General features: G+C 40.7%; 2 protein-coding genes across 3 annotated transcripts; both read left to right on the top strand.

The window, feature by feature from the left end:
- The first annotated feature begins 5,275 nt into the window (after positions 1 to 5,275).
- On the top strand, positions 5,276 to 9,389 carry LOC130718938 (uncharacterized). Of its 2 annotated transcripts, XM_057569590.1 has the most exons (3): positions 5,276 to 6,095; positions 6,849 to 6,926; positions 8,501 to 9,389. In XM_057569590.1, the coding sequence occupies exons 2-3, from the start codon at positions 6,867 to 6,869 to the stop codon at positions 8,951 to 8,953; spliced, it is 513 nt and encodes a 170-aa protein (XP_057425573.1). In that variant the 5' UTR covers positions 5,276 to 6,095; positions 6,849 to 6,866; the 3' UTR covers positions 8,954 to 9,389. The 2 variants fall into 2 exon arrangements, with proteins under 2 accessions (XP_057425573.1, XP_057425574.1); XM_057569591.1 differs by having other exon boundaries at positions 5,276 to 6,926.
- Positions 9,390 to 15,177: 5,788 nt separating this feature from the next.
- LOC130720468 (uncharacterized) lies at positions 15,178 to 18,901 on the top strand. Its single transcript, XM_057571116.1, has 2 exons — positions 15,178 to 15,363; positions 16,938 to 18,901. Exons 1-2 carry the CDS (start codon positions 15,304 to 15,306, stop codon positions 17,481 to 17,483), a joined length of 606 nt encoding a protein of 201 aa, XP_057427099.1. The 5' UTR covers positions 15,178 to 15,303; the 3' UTR covers positions 17,484 to 18,901.
- The last annotated feature ends 129 nt before the right edge of the window (positions 18,902 to 19,030 follow it).

Raw genomic sequence — 19,030 nt, forward strand, 5'->3', positions numbered from 1 at the left:
GCTTCTTTTCCAAGATTTCTTTTTCTTCCAGCAGCTTGAGTTCAAGCCGGCTGAGTTCTTGCACCTCCTCCACGAAGGCAAGAAATTCCTTCAGGTCTCTCTCCAACTCTGGACGCAGGTCCTCTTCCAGCAGTGTCCGTGTCAGCTCCGCGATGGTCGTTGCACCCTCTGGATGCCTGATGTTCAGGAACAAGTCCTCTTCAAAGGCCTTCTTCCTCAGCTCTTCTAGTGCTACGTTGTATGATGCCATTTTTTTTCTTACTGAAAATTATTCGAGGTGTGAAGCTTACCTTTCTCTCCAACGCTTTTTATAGGCTTCACTTTCTCTCTGAAAGTTAATGCTATTACAGTTTCTCGAGGTTAAGTTCTTGGTAACTGACCCTTCTATTTACTCACTTGACCGGTGGTAAACGTTCATCCCTTGCATTAACTCTTCTATTTATTTTCGCCTAACTCTGATTCTTACATCGTTTTCATTTTCTTTAAACTTAGACCTTCTCTGAGGGGGAGTACCTTGTACTTCAAGCTAAGTTTTTCACACCCCAAGCTTTTTGCTTATGACAAAAAGGGGGAGTAAACCCAGTTTTTGATGTGTAAGATGTGTTAGTGTGATTTATTTTTCTTTTGGAGAATTTAAGAGTTCCACCTTCATGACCATAGATGTGTCACTGGGCAAATACAAGGAATACATTTCACTTCTTCTGAAGTGATTCTAAGTTGACTCTGATACCCAAGACTCTGATACCTTGTCCCTGACTCTGATCACTTATGCGCTCTGATTATTCGTTCTTCATCTATGTCATAAGTTTTTCACTCTGAACTCTTACATCATTTAGCTCAGAATCTAGACTTTACTAACGTTTTCATCAAGTATTAGATTCAGGGGGAGCTAAGCTCAGAATCAAGCAGTGACTTGAATTCAGAATGAGCAAGATAAACTATTCACATCAGGATAAGTATTATTCTATATCTCTAAACTCTGAGTGAATTCAGTTTAATGTTTAAGAATTGTTCATCAAAAATCTTAGTTTTGTCATCATCAAAAAGGGGGAGATTGTAAGATCAAGTTTTGATCTAGTAGTACAACTCTATGTTTTGATGATTACAAGTTAACCTTTTGATATGAACAATTGTGGTACTCTAACGTGTTTTTCTGAGTGTGCTATTTACAGGCTCTGACCTCAACTCAATCTCACACAAATCAGAAGCACTGTGTATAAAGAGTGACCCAAGCAACGCTTTCGCATTCACCATGTTCAGTATGAACAGTGGAAAAGCTTCAGAAGTTCTGAAGCTATACAAACTCTGATGTGGACTCAGTCGCTAGAAGCTCTGAAGATCCAGAAGTTCTGATAACCAAGAAACACTGAAGGTTCAGATGTTCTGATGGTGTAGAAGACTCTGAAGATCCAGAAGCTGAATAGTGGAAACTCTGAAGTCCAGAAGCAAGAAACTCTTAAGGCCATGTTCTTCCCTCTGAGTTCAGAATCAGAAGATACAATGGTCAGAGGATCTGTGCTTTCCCTCTGACTCTGATCAACCGGCTTCACAAGTTCCAATATGAAGTATTCCCCTGATCAGAAGTCTCCTAGGTTAAAAGGTCAAGTCGCTATCCAAGTACAAAAGCAAGTGTACCTTCCTGACGACCTACCTAACGTTCTCAGCCACAGCAGAAGCTGGATTTTCCAGAACTGCCCTCCAACGGTAGCATTTCCCATGCAACGCTCAACCCTAATCCTTGGAGTATATATAAAGGCTGAAGATTGAAAGAAGCGGCGAAGAAACCAAGTAGAAGCAACATACACGCGCAAGACATATTCAAAATATTCTAAGCTTTCTTTCATCTTGAAATTCATTGTGTTTACTATAAGCTTTTTAGAAGCACTTTCTTTGTAAACAAGAACTTCATATACAGTTGTATAGTTTGCCTTTAGGAGATCAAGGTTGATCGGATCCTAGAGAAGACTAAGAGAGTGAATCTTAGTGTGAGCTAAGTCAGTGTAATTGTTAGTCACTTGTAGGTTTCAAGTGCAGTTGTAACTCTTACCTGATTAGTGGATTGCCTTCATTCTAAGAAGGAAGAAATCACCTTAACGGGTGGACTGGAGTAGCTTGAGTGATTTATCAAGTGAACCAGGATAAAATCCTTGTGTGCTTTTCTATCTCTTATCTTTAGCACTTAAGTTCTCAAAAGATTTGTCAAAATCTTTAAGGTGGAAGTTTTGTTCTGAAAACGTTATTCAAACCCCCCCCCCCCCTTTCTACCGTTTTTCATACCTTCACTTTTTGCATCGAATGTCGGAATAGAAAACTTCCTTCTGAAGAAAGATTGAAATCATCAAGAGAAATGGGTGTACGCGTGTAGAATATTCATTTGAAGCTCTGAATAGAAAAAGTCTTCATTGTCGAGAAATTCTAGGGTTTTGAAAAACCAGGGTTTCGTTTTCGGCAAACTTCCGATGATTGGAATCGGACGTTCGTAGATCCTAGAGTTTCGCCTCGAAACGATTTTGATATATGGAAAAAGAGAAGTTCTAACATTTCTCTGAAGATTTTTGGAATTAACTTCCGTCGTGCCTAAAAGTGAAAACTAGCTATATACTAGGGTTTCTGAACTAGTTTTAAGCGTAAAACGATCGCGCTATAACTTTTATCGATCACGATGCATTCTTTAAACTTTTCCTGAACTTTCTCCTTCATAAATATATTTCCTTTAATAAACTTTTGTTCAGGTTTCCCTTCTCAATACGTCAAACCTAATCGTGAATGGAAATCTCTTCCACTTATTCTAAGCTTAAAATCTTGGGTCTTACAATTTAGGAATTTCAATTTTACACGGTTCTGTGCTTTATGGTTAGTCATGTGTATTTAGGTGGTTAGTTCAGTGTATTATTTGGCCAAATCCCTAATATAGGAATTTTAATTTTACACGGTTCTGTGCTTTATGGTTAGTCATGTGTATTTAGGTGGTTAGTTCAGTGTATTATTTGGCCAAATCCCTAATTTAGGAATTTCAACTTTACACGGTTCTGTGCTTTATGGTTAGTCATGTGTATTTAGGTGGTTAGTTCAGTGTATTATTTGGCCAAATCCCTAATTTAGGAATTTCAATTTTACACGGCGGTTATTTAACCGCCGCAAAATCATTACCTGCGAAAATTCGTTCGAAAATAGTACTTTCCTGCGGATTTTCTTACAAATTTTACCTTCAAATTTTTCCGATGCAAAATCCGCAGGAAATCCCGTAGCAAAATCCGCAGGAAAAATGGGTGTTTAGGGGTGTTTCTACTGTATAGTGGTTCAGGAATCATTACTGAAAGCTGACTCTTGCCTTTTGTGTAGATTGATTAATTTAATTCGTATATCCGCTTTGAGGAAGGAAAAAGTAATAAAAAAAATACGGTAGAGGTGTTGTATCTCAACTTTATCTATATTAATATATATCTTTTAAATTTCAAAAAAAAATGTTTATCTTTTAACTTTAAAAAACGAAAGATAGCAAATCTATTTATTATCTTATTATTAGGAATTAAATGGTTTTTTTAAAAGAAGAGTTGGTAATATATTACTAAATAACATAATATGACTGTCAAAAAATAACTTAATATGGATTAATCTCCAAAAAAAAAGTTCAAAAAAATGTAAACGGTGTGTTAAATTTGATAAATCGATTTCAAAAATATAATTGATAAATCAGTCAAGATTATTTTATAAAATAAATGGTCATGCAAATATTTGGAAAAGTTGATGTGTATTTATAGTTTACCTATAAAATGTTTTGAACAAATTTCTTAAGAAAGTTTATTAGTTTATGAAAAGAAATTAGACCTATTTGTAATCTATTTTGATTTTATTTCAATAAGTTTTACTTATAAATAAACTTTTATGACAAGGGTATTGAACTGAGCCGCCCACAGTTAGAGCTTAGTGTGATTATAGGACGGCTAGACGAAGGCCTCCTTAGAAAAACAAACTGCATCTCTAGCTAGGATATGGAGACTTGTGAGACCCAAGTTTTTAAGCTTAGAAAAAATTAGTGAAATTTCTTATTCACGAATAAGTTCGATGTAACGTGAAGTAAGAAAACTGGATAAATGTTTATTAAATGGAATAAATGTATGGAGAAGATATTTCACGAGAAGGTTAAGGACAACATTCGAATCGACGAAACTTATGACGCAAGTATTATTCGTTTACGCATAGGACAAGAACCTTAGGAAAAGATTAATTTAACCCTTGGAACACTATAGGAATAAATTCCAAAAATCTTCAAGAGGAATATAATAATTTCTCTTATTCCTTTCCATGACAAGCGTTTCGATACGAAACCCTGGAATGTACGAATGTCAAATTCCAATTCTCGGAAGTTTGCCGAAACTGAACTCCTGATAGTTCAAGAACCCTAAAATCAACCGACGATGCAGACTTTTTCTATTCGGAGCTTTAAACGGAGATTTCACCCGCGTACACCTATTTCTTTCGATGTTTTGAATCTTTCTTCAGAACGAAATTTTCTCATTCGACATCAACTGCAAAAAGTAGTTTTTCGGAATAAATCGATTCACACCGACTTTGGATCGTTTGCCTTAATTCCAAGAAACCTGTTTTGCGTTCTGGAATTCTGTCGCCAGAACCTATCTTAGAATTCACAGAGGAATACGCAGGAAAAATCGGAATCGCGAAATATTCATTTTCCCGCATTTTCCATTACCTATAAATAGCAAAAAAAAATGAAAAATTTCTCACCATTCCACCATTGTTGGCCGCGAGCTTGAGAGGAGAGGGAGGAGAAAAGATTTTCGCCGTTTCTTGCCTGATCGTCTCACTGACAGTTGCTACGCGTAGGCATCGAGGTATAGTTGCTATTCCATACTTCTGATCGTCAATTCCGTCGTTTTTCTCTATGTTTTTCTGTGCTCAAAGTTTCGAGCTTTTCGTAAAATTGTCCAAATAGCTTGATTTTAGTGTCTAAACCAGTGTTATAAAACTCGGCCCGGTAATTGACTCGGTCGGGGCACTGGGTCAATAGGTCATTGGTCGAACCACTGAGTCAGTGGTTGAACCGTTTGACTCGGTTCATGTTAAAAAAAAATTAAAAATTCATAATACTAGACTACTGGCTACCATTTTTTTATCACTTTATGCCTTATGGTAGTGTTTTAATTAGCAGGCCTTTTTTTAGAACATATTTTTTTGAATAAGCTATATATATATATATATATATATATATATATATATATATATATATATATATATATATAATAAGTGCCCAAGAAGTGCTAAGAAAGATGGAAAATTACAAGGGGTAAAAGAAAAAAAAATAACAGGAAAGGGGGGAAAGCCAGAAGGCTAACATCACAAGGGAAAAACAGAACATGAACAGGGGAAGGAAAAACCCACTGGGAGACAAAGTTTCATTCTCAGCAGTACAAACTCCCATTCTATCTAACCAACAACTCTTGATCCACCCCTCAAGAAAAACCACCTGCCCCATGGAATAAACAAAGCGCACCTACAAGAGACAGGGGCATCATCAATTGCCCAACTTTCCAACTGAAAACCATTAACATGATGCCTTGATAGTTGATACACAAAACTGGTTGTGCCATAATTCGCCAGCCTTTGGGACACCCCTCTTCCATTCATTTGGAAATTTCCCTTCTTGGTCTTTTCTTTCCATTCCCAGCGGGTTCACCATTCATTGCAGATCCATAATTGACTCCTTCATTGAATTGGAAATTATTGCTCAGATCTGTTGTTCCCGTTTCTGCATGAGGATGCACAATCACGTTATTTCCTTTCTTAGACCCCTTATATTTCTCCACAGATTTCGGCTGGCTTGAATGGGAGCTTAAATGCTTTTTCAAATTCGAATTCTTCCTTCTTATATTGACCCATTTTATCTCTGTTGCTTGAAATAAAATTAATGAAAGGAGAAGATACTCACCTTGCAAGAAGAAGAAGAAGAACGAAGCGAGGTGGTGGGGTGGTGGAGCGGCGACGGCAGGCCGGGCAGCGACAGGCGGCGACGGCAGGCCTAGGTGAAAGGAACGGGCATGAAGGCTTAGAAGAAGAACTGAAGAAGAAACCCTACTGTGAGTTGTTCTTTTTTTTTAAACTGACCGGACCAACCGTAAGAGGCAGCGTCACCGGTTTTTTCACCGAACCGGCCGAGTCTTTTCGGTTCACACCGGGCGGCTTGCATGGCCGATCCGATGCTCGGCTCGAACTGGTCTAGGGTCCGATTCCCGATTCAACCGGTCGAACCGGCCGGTTCGAGCCGAGTTTTATAACACTGGTCTAAACATATTCCCTACCAACCCAAGAGTACTTCTAGCAGATTACATTTTGCTTAAACTCGCCGAATCGTCGCCGGGCTTCGATTCTGCTCCAAAAACCCATTTTCCGACAAAAGCTCCGCTCTTTCGGTTTAAAACTCTCGACTTAGCTTAGTGTCAGTAGGATTAGTTGTCATAAACGTCGTTAGTGACATTTCTATCTAATTTGTTTTTCGAAATTCCAATTTTGAAATTCCGAGCTAAAAACACTGACCAAAATACCCCTGCGACAGTTTTCGATCCGATAATTTTTCCGAGCTTTAATTCGCCTTAGTTACGACTAATGATAACCTAGGAACCAAGTTTGATCGAAGAAAAATCGACGCACACAATTAGTGTGTGTGGCCGAGAGCACCTCCAAGGGGGGAAGGAAAATTCGTTTTTCGAAAACTTGTCTTAACGTGTTAGATTATCGTACTTCAGAGTTTATGATGCTTCGTGTAACTTTAGTAATTATTGTTTGCTGAGTTTCTGACTCAATGTGATTGAATTCTGTGATTTTGCTCTAAGGTTCGTTTGAGGAATTCTATGGAGCTGAAGAGGAAGGTTGTGAAGGAGAGCTTGAGGAACACGCTGGAGGAATTACAGGTGAGGGCTACTCACTGAATACTAGCTAATGCTTTAGGTGTCGACGAATTCGACTTGATTTATTGTTTATGCACTTGATTGTGTTTGACTGGGAAAAATGTTTTCTGAGGCTACGGCTGACAATGGATAATCATTTATCGCTTGAATTGTTTTTGAGATTGATTCACATGCTATGTGCTAAATGGTTAATCTAGGATGTGTTGATATTGATTCACATGCTATGTGCTAAATGGTTAATCTAGGATGTGTTGATATATGTGCCATGATTGTTGGATTGTGTTACTTTGACTATGCAAATACACATACATCTGTTGTACGTCAGAGTGAGGATAACGGGCAGTTATGCCACACTCATCATGAGATTTTTGGAAAGTTTGACGGGACGAACGGAGGATCGGGCCTGGTTATTGTTTTAATGGATCGAGACCTTCTCTGGGAATTACTTGGGATTATGGGATCTTTTAAACTCATAAGATTAGAGATAAAAACTAAATGGAAACTATTTTACAAGGAAAATTCATAAGACACTAAACAACATCTGAACCTTTAAATAATGATCACAATCTCAAATAATAGCTTAGGACTTGAATATTAGTTTTGGAAAATGAGAAGTGTCGCCGAGTCCAAGTTTTGGGGAACTAATAAGTTTCCGAGTATGTTAATACTCTTTGCTCGATGAGTAGTTTTGTTGTTTGGCTATCTAAAAGATAAGCCGGGAAATTAATAAGTTTCTGAGTACGTTGATGCTCTTTTGCTCGATGAGCAGTTTATTGTTTGGCTATCTAAAGGATAAGCCGGGGAACTATAAGTTCCAAGTACATTGGTACTCTTTGCTCGCTGAGCAGTTTTTGACCATCGGATGGAGATGAGTCGGATAACTCGAGAAGTTATCACGAGTGATTGCACTCTTTTCATAATTAATTGTCTTTTGTCGCAGAATCGACATTTACCTTAGGGTATTCTTTTTAGAGACAATAAGTTAGCTAGAACACGTGACGACGTGACGAGTGAGGTCGGAGACGTTGTTTGGCTAATCACTTTGCATTCATGCACACATTTTGAGGTTAATACACGGTGGGATGCCGGACCTCGGTGGATTCCAAAAATGGTCATAAGACCCGGATTTCCACATAAGAACACTGCGGTGATTCTTAGTAGCAGACGGAAATGGCAGACCTGCGGGTTCACTGCTGATCTGACTACATTTTGTTTGGTATAAGAGACACCCGAGCAGAAATGGTCCCACCATGGTCGGTATTAGGGCTGACTCGATGGTGCCCATCCTTCCGGATTGCATCTTGTTCCTCGTCATTGCATTCATGCACCATACATACTGACTTAGTTGCCGTGTGTGATTGATAATTGTTAATCTTACTTGAGATATGTTAATTGTCCGCAAATTTTATTTATAATCATTTGGGAAGATATACATTTTATATTGCTGTCATTTATATCTAAGCCTACGTAGCTATTGCTTAAACTTTACCTATTGAATGTACTATTATGTAATTCATTGAGTTGACCCTTGCGCGTGCTACCTGTGTTTGAGGGGCTATGTATGTCCTTATTGTCAGATGTCCATGGCGGACTGGATCAAGATGGTCGTCCCTTCGGGGGGGACTAGGTTTGAGATGCTGGATCAGGACACCCCGGGCTCATGGGTGGTCGACCCCGTCGGTCACCGAGCTATCTATTCGGGGCGAATAATGGAGGATCGCGTCGACAGGATGGGAAACCTGACGCATGGAGTTTTGAGACGCTACACCGTCAGCTTCAACCTACCACCGGGTGTGCACTGTGGACCTGGAGTTGTAGTACCAACACCACCGTCGCCTTCGGACGACGAGGACCCCTCGGAGGAGGTGCCTGTGGGAGGGACTTCATCAGACTCTAGCTCACCCACTGTTGCGGCTGCTGTTGATTTGGGATCGGGTTCAGAACCCGCGAGACCAGCTGTGGAGACAGATGTAGCCATAGACCTAGTCGTCTTGGATTCAGATTCAGACGACGATCTTGATGATGCGTAGTTGGGAGTGGTGTGGTGTGCTCCTCTAGCCAGGATTAGGGTAGGAGTAGCGTTGTGGCTCTGGTCTTCAGTTTCTCATTTTGGGGCAGGGTAGGTCCCCGACCTTTAGCTTTTTGTGTGGTTCTCTTTACGGGAATCACAGAGAGTTGGTCGGACTAGGAGGTCTTCGGGCTGTTTTTGGGCTGACCTACTTTCGTTGGGAGGACTGTATTCTGAATACTTGACCTTTTATTTTGGTTTGTACATATTTGCCTACGGGCACTACTTTCTGTCACTGGAGGTTACTCGTGACGTGGCTTGCTACTTACAGCGGGGGCTGTAAATGTATCTGTACATTAGTTATGTTTATCTTTAGTCGTCGAGTCCTTATTTCGTCAAGTCTTTATTTACTTAAAACAAATATCAAAAAAAAAATATTCTCGTTTTTCCGCTTTGTTTTCTTTTTGGTTACTAAAGTGACGCCACCGAAATCGGGGTGTTACATTGTGGTATCAGAGCTTGTCGAGTCCTTCGGGAGTCCTTGGGGAATAGGTCTTCTGTGCTAGGTTGTGTGACTCTGCAAAGAGTGAAAATTGATTGTTTGCAAGCGATTTTTCGCTTAGAATTGATTGAAGTTATTGCTTAATCATATTGTATAGTTATGTTAGATGCTATCTTATGATGAGTACTAACTGTTTGTCTGACGTAACATAACATGGTGAACACTAACCAACTAGCTGAGATGATGGCCACTATGGCCCAAGCTGTGACTGCACAGGCTAATGATAATGCTATGAGGCGTGCGGCTGAGGAAGCGCGTGATCAACATCAGCGTCAGAGAGAAGTGACTCTGGATCAGAATAAGGGATTGAATGACTTTAGGAGACAAGATCCTCCTAAGTTCACTGGTGGAACCGACCCTGATAAAGCTGACCTTTGGATCCAAGAGATTGAGAAGATTTTTGGTGTATTGCAGACTGTTGAAGGTGCCAAGGTTGGCATGGCTACTTATCTGCTGCTTGGTGATGTTGAGTACTGGTGGAGAGGCACCAGGGGAATCATGGAAGCCAAAAATGAGGAGATCAACTGGAATTCTTTCCGAACTGCATTTCTGGAAAAGTATTTTCCAACTAGTGCTCGGGATGAGCGAGAGGCACAGTTTCTGACACTCCGTCAAGGGAGCATGTCAATACCTGAATTCGCTTCTAAGTTGGAGTCTTTGGCCAAGCATTTCCAATTCTTTAATGATCATGTGGATGAGCACTACATGTGTAAGCGTTTTGTCAATGGACTGAGGCCAGATATTGAGGATTCTGTGAGGCCATTGGGAATCATGCGTTTTCAGTCCCTAGTTGAGAAAGCCACAGAGGTTGAACTGATGAAGAATAAGAGGTTGAACCGTGCTGGAATTGGAGGACCAGTGAGATCAGGTTCTCAAAACTATCAAGGTAGAGGTAAATTTCAGAACAAGAAGCTGTATCAACGTCCTGCTGGGAAGGGGTTTACCCCAGGATCTTACAGACCTATGACTGGTACTGCTTGTGGTTCTGGAAATCAGACTGTGAACAGAGATGTGAATTACTTCAAGTGTGGAAAGCTGGGGCACTATGCTAATGCTTGTACAGACACGAGACCTAAATGCTTTAACTGTGACAAGTTGGGACACACTGCCAGTCAGTGTAGGGCACCCAAGACTGAACCGTCTGTCAACACTGCTCGAGGAAAGCGCCCTGCTGCCAAAGCAAGAGTTTACACCATGGATGGTGAAGAGGCTGAAGGAGTTGATGGTCTGATCAGAGGAAATTGCGAGATTGACGGTAATCTCCTAACTGTACTTTTCGATTCCGGTGCAACGCATTCGTTTATTTCTAGGGAGTGCGTGACCAGACTGAAACTGCCTGTTACTGCTTTGAGCTTTGATCTTATTGTCACTACACCTGCTAAAACCCTACTTGCTAATGCTGCATGCATGTACTGTCCGATGACATATAGAGATAGAGTCTTTCATGCTAACCTAGTATGCATAACTCTCAAGAACTTAGATGTTATCCTAGGAATGGATTGGTTATCCCATTATCATTGTCTTTTGGACTGCAACCGAAAGAGAGTGGTATTTCCTGACTCAGATCTTTTCGAGTATCTATCCACTAATCACATTAGTGTCTCTTTGAACGAAGGATCTCAAGAGTATTCTCAATTGCTGAACCTAGAGGGTAAAGGGAACCCGAATGTGAGAGACTTCACTGATGTTTTTCCTGACGATGTACCTGGATTGCCGCCTGTACGCGACATCGAGTTCGCTATTGACATCGTACCGGGAACAGGGCCGATTTCGATTGCACCATATCGTATGGCACCTGCGGAGTTAGTGGAATTAAAGTCTCAGATAGAGGATCTTCTGTCAAAAGGATTTATTCGACCAAGCGTTTCGCCTTGGGGAGCGCCAGTCTTATTGGTGAAAAAGAAAGATGGGAAATCAAGATTGTGTGTTGATTACCGACAACTGAACAAGGCAACCGTCAAGAATAGGTACCCGTTGCCTAGAATTGATGATTTGATGGACCAACTTCGAGGAGCTGCGGTATTCTCAAAGATAGACCTGAAGTCGGGTTACCATCAGATTAGAGTGAAGACTGAGGATATTCAGAAGACTGCATTCAGAACTCGCTATGGACACTATGAGTATTTGGTGATGCCATTTGGAGTGACAAATGCACCTGCTATTTTCATGGACTACATGAATAGGACCTTTCATGCATTCTTAGATCGATTTGTCGTGGTATTTATTGACGACATTCTGATTTACTCAAAGGATGCTAAGGACCATGAGGAGCACCTGCGCCAGGTTTTGCAAGTGCTGAGGGAGAAGGAGTTGTACGCTAATCCTTCCAAGTGTGAATTTTGGCTTGAAGAAGTTAAATTCTTAGGTCATGTAATCTCTGAAGAAGGTATAGCTGTGGACCCAGCAAAGGTAGAAACCGTATTAGCATGGGAACAGCCAAGGAGTGTGACAGAAATCAGAAGTTTTGTTGGTTTGGCTGGATATTATCGCTGTTTCATCGAGAACTTCGCCAAGATTGTTGGACCTTTGACTCAACTTACGAGGAAGGATCAACCTTTTGCATGGACCAAAGCTTGTGAAACAAGTTTCCAGACGATGAAGGAACGTTTGACAACGTCACCTGTACTAGTTCTGCCACAACCAGAGGAACCATATGAGGTTTACTGTGATGCTTCGCATCAAGGTTTAATCTGTGTGCTAATGCAACATCGGAAAGTTGTAGCTTATGCTTCACGACAACTGAAGATTCACGAGAAGAACTATCCAACTCATGATTTAGAGCTAGCTACCATCGTATTTTCACTGAAGATCTGGAGACATTACTTATATGGATGCACTTTTACCATATTCAGTGATCATAAGAGTTTGAAATACTTGTTTGACCAGAAGGAGCTGAACATGAGACAACGATGATGGATGGAATTCATCAAGGATTATGAATTTACCTTGCAATATCATCCTGGAAAGGCTAATGTTGTTGCTGATGCCTTGAGCAGGAAGATGCATATCTCGTCAATGATGGTTAAAGAGCTGCAATTGCTGGAACTATTTCGAGATTTGAGCTTGGACGTGAGATCGTCAGAAAGGGAACTGAAGTTCGGTATGATCAAGATCGCCAATGGATTGATGGAAGAAATCCGAGATCAACAATTACAAGATGAATTTCTACTTGGGAAAAGGAACTTGGTAATTCAGGGCAAGGACCCGGAATTCAAGGTAGGAAGTGACAATATCCTGCGGTGTAAGGATAGAGTTTGCGTACCTAACAACCCTGATTTGAGGAGGTTGATTATGGACGAAGGTCACAAGAGCAAGCAGAGCATTCATCCTGGAATGAAAAAGATGTACCAAGACTTGAAATTAAATTTTTGGTGGCCAGGAATGAAGAGACAAGTGGCTGAGTATGTAGCTGCGTGTTTGACATGTCAGAAAGCTAAAGTGGAACATCAGAAACCTTCGGGTATGTTACAAAGTTTGGATGTACCACAGTGGAAATGGGACAGCATATCGATGGATTTTGTTGTAGCTTTGCCAAGAACTCAGAAGGGTTATGATTCGATTTGGGTAATAGTGGATCGTTTAACCAAGTCGGCTCACTTTGTACATGTGAGAACTACCTACAACGTGGAGAAACTGTCAGAGATTTATATAGCCGAGATTGTACGCCTTCATGGGGTACCGACTAGTATTGTTTCTGACCGAGACCCAAAGTTTACATCACACTTTTGAGGAGCTCTTCATGAAGCGTTGGGAACGAGGCTGAGATTAAGTTCTGCATATCATCCACAGACTGATGGACAGACTGAGAGGACTATCCAATCATTGGAAGACTTACTACGAGCTTGCGTATTAGACAACAAGGGCAGTTGGGATGATCTACTGCCATTGATCGAGTTCACTTACAACAACAGTTTTCATACGAGCATAGGTATGGCACCGTATGAAGCTTTGTATGGTCGCAAGTGTAGAAAACCTGTGTGTTGGTATCAAGATGGGGAGAATTTTTTAATTGGACCAGAACTTCTACAACAGACAACCGAGAAGATCAAACAAATCAGAGAGAAGATGAAGACTTCTCAGAGTAGACAGAAGAGTTACGCCGATCAAAGGCGCAGAACCCTAGAATTTGAAGAAGGAGACCATGTGTTCCTGCGGGTTACACAGACTACGGGAGTTGGACGAGTGATCAAGTCGAGGAAGCTTACGCCAAAGTTTATTGGACCCTATCAGATTACTCGTCGTGTAGGACCAGTTGCTTATCAGATTGCACTACCACCATTTCTATCCAACATCCACGATGTATTCCATGTGTCGCAACTAAAGAAGTATATTGAGGATCCGACGCATGTTATCGAACTTGATGACATGGAGTTGAAGGATGATTTGTCTTTCGAGACGCCGCCAATTAGCATTGGAGACACAAGGATAAAACAGTTAAGGGGAAAAGAGATTGTGTTGGTGAAAGTCATTTGGAACAAGGATACAGGCGATGCAACATGGGAACTTAAGGAAAAGATCAAGGAACAGTATCCGGAGCTTTTTACTGAACCGTAAGTTTCGAGGTCGAAACTTTCTTTTTGGAGGGTAGTAATGTGAGACCCAAGTTTTTAAGCTTAGAATAAATTAGTGAAATTTCTTATTCACGAATAAGTTTGATGTAACGTGAAGTAAGAAAACTAGATAAACGTTTATTAAATGGAATAAATGTATGGAGAAGATATTTCACGAGAAGGTTAAGGACAAGATTCGAATCGACGAAACTTATGACGCAAGTATTATTCGTTTACACATAGGACAAGAACCTTAGGAAAAGATTAATTTAACCCTTGGAACACTATAGGAATAAATTCCAAAAATCTTCAAGAGGAATATAAGAATTTATCTTATTCCTTTCCATGACAAGCGTTTCGATACGAAACCCTGGAATGTACGAATGTCAAATTCCAATTCTCGGAAGTTTGCCGAAACTGAACTCCTGATAGTTCAAGAACCCTAAAAGCAAAAAAATGAAAAATTTCTCACCATTCCACCATTGTTGGCCGCGAGCTTGAGAGGAGAGGGAGGAGAAAAGATTTTCGCTGTTTCTTGCCTGATCGTCTCACTGACAGTTGCTACGCGTAGGCATCGAGGTATAGTTGTTATTCCATACTTCTGATCGTCAATTCCGTCGTTTTTCTCTATGTTTTTCGGTGCTCAAAGTTTCGAGCTTTTCGTAAAATTGTCCAAATAGCTTGATTTTAATGTCTAAACATATTCCCTACCAACCCAAGAGTACTTCTAGCGGATTACATTTTGCTTAAACTCGTCGAATCAACGCCGGGCTTCGATTCTGCTCCAAAAACCCATTTTCCGACAAAAGCTCCGCTCTTTCGGTTTAAAACTCTCGACTTAGCTTAGTGTCAGTAGGATTAGTTGTCATAAACGTCGTTAGTGACATTTCTATCTAATTTGTTTTTTGAAATTCCAATTTTGAAATTTCGAGCTAAAAACACTGACCAAAATACCCCTGCGACAGTTTTCGATCCGATAATTTTTCCGAGCTTTAATTCGCCTTAGTTACGACTAATGATAACCTAGGAACCAAGTTTGATCGAAGAAAAATCGACGCACACAATTAGTGTGTGTGGCCGAGAGCACCTCCAAGGGGGGAAGGAAAATTCGTTTTTCGAAAACTTGTCTTAACGTGTTAGATTATCGTACTTCGGAGTTTATGATGCTTCGTGTAACTTTAGTAATTATTGTTTGCTGAGTTTCTGACTCAATGTGATTGAATTCTGTGATTTTGCTCTAAGGTTCGTTTGAGGAATTCTATGGAGCTGAAGAGGAAGGTTGTGAAGGAGAGCTTGAGGAACACGCTGGAGGAATTACAGGTGAGGGCTACTCACTGAATACTAGCTAATGCTTTAGGTGTCGACGAATTCGACTTGATTTATTGTTTATGCACTTGATTGTGTTTGACTGGGAAAAATGTTTTCTGAGGCTACGGCTGACAATGGATAATCATTTATCGCTTGAATTGTTTTTGAGATTGATTCACATGCTATGTGCTAAATGGTTAATCTAGGATGTGTTGATATTGATTCACATGCTATGTGCTAAATGGTTAATCTAGGATGTGTTGATATATGTGCCATGACTATTGGATTGTGTTACTTTGATTATGGAAATACACATACATCTGTTGTACGTCAGAGTGAGGATAACGGGCAGTTATGCCACACTCATCATGAGATTTTGGGAAAGTTTGACGGGACGAACGGAGGTTCGGGCCTTGTTATTGTTTTAATGGATCGAGACCTTCTCTGGGAATTACTTGGGATTATGGGATCTTTTAAACTCATAAGATTAGAGATAAAAACTAAATGGAAACTATTTTACAAGGAAAATTCATAAGACACTAAACAACATCTGAACCTTTAAATAATGATCACAATCTCAAATAAGAGCTTAGGACTTGAATATTAGTTTTGGAAAATGAGAAGTGTCGCCGAGTCCAAGTTTTGGGGAACTAATAAGTTTCCGAGTATGTTGATACTCTTTGCTCGATGAGCAGTTTTGTTGTTTGGCTATCTAAAAGATAAGCCGGGAAATTAATAAGTTTCTGAGTACGTTGATGCTCTTTTGCTCGATGAGCAGTTTATTGTTTGGTTATCTAAAGGATAAGCCGGGGAACTATAAGTTCCAAGTACATTGGTACTCTTTGCTCGCTGAGCAGTTTTTGACCATCGGATGGAGATGAGTCGGATAACTCGAGAAATTATCACAAGTGATTGCACTCTTTTCATAATTAATTGTCTTTTGTCGCAGAATCGACATTTACCTTAGGGTATTCTTTTTAGAGACAATAAGTTAGCTAGAACACGTGACGACGTGACGAGTGAGGTCGGAGACGTTGTTTGGCTAATCACTTTGCATTCATGCACACATTTTGAGGTTAATACACGGTGGGATGCCGGACCTCGGTGGATTCCAAAAATGGTCATAAGACCCGGATTTCCACATAAGAACACTGCGGTGATTCTTAGTAGCAGACGGAAATGGCAGACCTGCGGGTTCACTGCTGATCTGACTACATTTTGTTTGGTATAAGAGACACCCGAGCAGAAATGGTCCCACCTTAGCCGGTGTTAGGGCTGACTCGATGGTGCCCATCCTTCCGGATTGCATCTTGTTCCTCGTCATTGCATTCATGCACCATACATACTGACTTAGTTGCCGTGTGTGATTGATAATTGTTAATCTTGCTTGAGATATGTTAATTGTCCGCAAATTTTATTTATAATCATTTGGGAAGATATACATTTTATATTGTTGTCATTTATATCTAAGCCTACGTAGCTATTGCTTAAACTTTACCTATTGAATGTACTATTATGTAATTCATTGAGTTGACCCTTGCGCGTGCTACCTGTGTTTGGGGGGCTATGTATGTCCTTATTGTCAGATGTCCATGGCGGACTGGTTCGAGATGGTCGTCCCTTCGGGGGGGACTAGGTTTGAGATGCTGGATCAGGACACCCCGGGCTCATGGGTGGTCGACCCCGCCGGTCACCGAGCTATCTATTCGGGGCGAATAATGGAGGATCGCGTCGACAGGATGGGAAACCTGACGCATGGAGTTTTGAGACGCTACACCGTCAGCTTCAACCTACCACCGGGTGTGCACTGTGGACCTGGAGTTGTAGTACCAACACCACCATCGCCTTCGGACGACGAGGACCCCTCGGAGGAGGTGCCTGTGGGAGGGACTTCATCAGACTCTTGCTCACCCACTGTTGCGGCTGCTGTTGATTTGGGATCGGGTTCAGAACCCGCGAGACCAGCTGTGGAGACAGATGTAGCCATAGACCTAGTCGTCTTGGATTCAGATTCAGACGACGATCTTGATGATGCGTTGTTGGGAGTGGTGTGGTGTGCTCCTCTAGCCAGGATTAGGGTAGGAGTAGCGTTGTGGCTCTGGTCTTCAGTTTCTCATTTTGGGGCAGGGTAGGTCCCCGACCTTTAGCTTTTTGTGTGGTTCTCTTTACGGGAATCACAGAGAGTTGGTCGGACTAGGAGGTCTTCGGGCTGTTTTTGGGCTGACCTACTTTCGTTGGGAGGACTGTATTCTGAATACTTGACCTTTTATTTCGGTTTGTACATATTTGCCTACGGGCACTACTTTCCGTCACTTTTCCGTCACTAGAGGTTACTCGTGACGTGGCTTACTACTTACAGCGGGGGCTGTAAATGTATCTGTACATTAGTTATGTTTATCTTTCGTCGTCGAGTCCTTATTTCGTCAAGTCTTTATTTACTTAAAACAAATATCAAAAAAAAAATATTCACGTTTTTCCGCTTTGTTTTCTTTTTGGTTACTAAAGTGACGCCACCGAAATCGGGGTGTTACAAGACTTGTCTCTTATAGCGAGAATATATCACGCCCATACAGACTCTTGGGCTGAGGATTTATGAGGCTCAATAACCCAATTAGGCTAGCATTTATGATTTGGCTTAATTGCAACTTTTGCCCCTGACGTATACCAATTCCACGATTTCAGTCTCCCACCTAATTTAATTACATGGATGGTCCCTGATTTTGCTGGATGTCTGCAACGTTGGTCCTGCCGTTTATTTGTTAACAGAGGAGGCTTACGTGGATGTCCAATTGGAGAGAGAAAGAAGGACTGAAGAGAGAGGGAAGCATGTGAGTTGCACGTGAGACCTTCAACGATCATATTCTACCCTCTTCCTCCTTAAAAAACAGAGCACCATGAGGAAGATGTTTCGAAGCTTGAGATTGAGCGAAAAGTGAAGAGATAAAGAACGAACGAGTCCCTGGAGGCGAGGAAGAAGGTTGAATCAATTGCTGATCTCTTTCTCTCTCCAATTCGACTTCCACATCAGCTAAGTGAGCATCCACGTAAACCTCCTCCATTAACAAATAAACGGTAGGACCAACGTTGCAGACAACCAGTAAAGTCAGGGACCATCCATGTAATTAAATTAGGTAAAGGACTAAAATCGTGTAATTGGTAAACGTCAGGGACCAAAGTTGCAATTAAGCCTTATGGTTTTAGACCATCCTACTATAAAAGGGGAGGTCACTCATTGTGAAACTTTGTGAAGGGGATCCATTCATTATTACATGATATTATTATTTTTCCTTTCTAGGTCTTCTAGGGTTTGGTATCAAGATTTCTATTCCATATCCTTCCTACATTTAGAACATTGCATTTATCTGACTCTCTATCCTATCTTGCTCTCATCATATCCTGATCACCAAACAGGCCTAAATATTTAAGATTCATTTCTGGAACTATATTTTGCAAACTCACATTCACCTAAATTTTATTTTACAAATTGAAATCTGAACACACACTTAAAAATGTGTGAGCAAGTTCCAATTTTACAAAGAAATCAAAAGTTAAGGAGTCCCCCACCCCGTGGTGGATGAGATCATTTATCACCTCACCATATAACAAAGAAATCCTAAAGCTCAAAAGCATGTTCAGACGCATTCTTTTTTCTCAACTTTCTGAGTCACTTTTCCATCCT

Source organism: Lotus japonicus, chromosome 5, assembly GCF_012489685.1.
Source record: "Lotus japonicus ecotype B-129 chromosome 5, LjGifu_v1.2".
Taxonomy (NCBI): Eukaryota; Viridiplantae; Streptophyta; class Magnoliopsida; order Fabales; family Fabaceae; genus Lotus; species Lotus japonicus.

Excerpts from the sequence above, each read along its gene's own strand:
- LOC130720468 (XM_057571116.1), top strand. The coding sequence starts at position 15,304 with ATGGAGCTGAAGAGGAAGGTTGTGAAGGAGAGCTTGAGGAACACGCTG. Across the intron at positions 15,364-16,937 it reads ACACGCTGGAGGAATTACAG|ATGTCCATGGCGGACTGGTT; the intron begins GTGAGGGCTACT and ends CCTTATTGTCAG.
- LOC130718938 (XM_057569591.1), top strand. The coding sequence starts at position 6,867 with ATGGAGCTGAAGAGGAAGGTTGTGAAGGAGAGCTTGAGGAACACGCTG. Across the intron at positions 6,927-8,500 it reads ACACGCTGGAGGAATTACAG|ATGTCCATGGCGGACTGGAT; the intron begins GTGAGGGCTACT and ends CCTTATTGTCAG.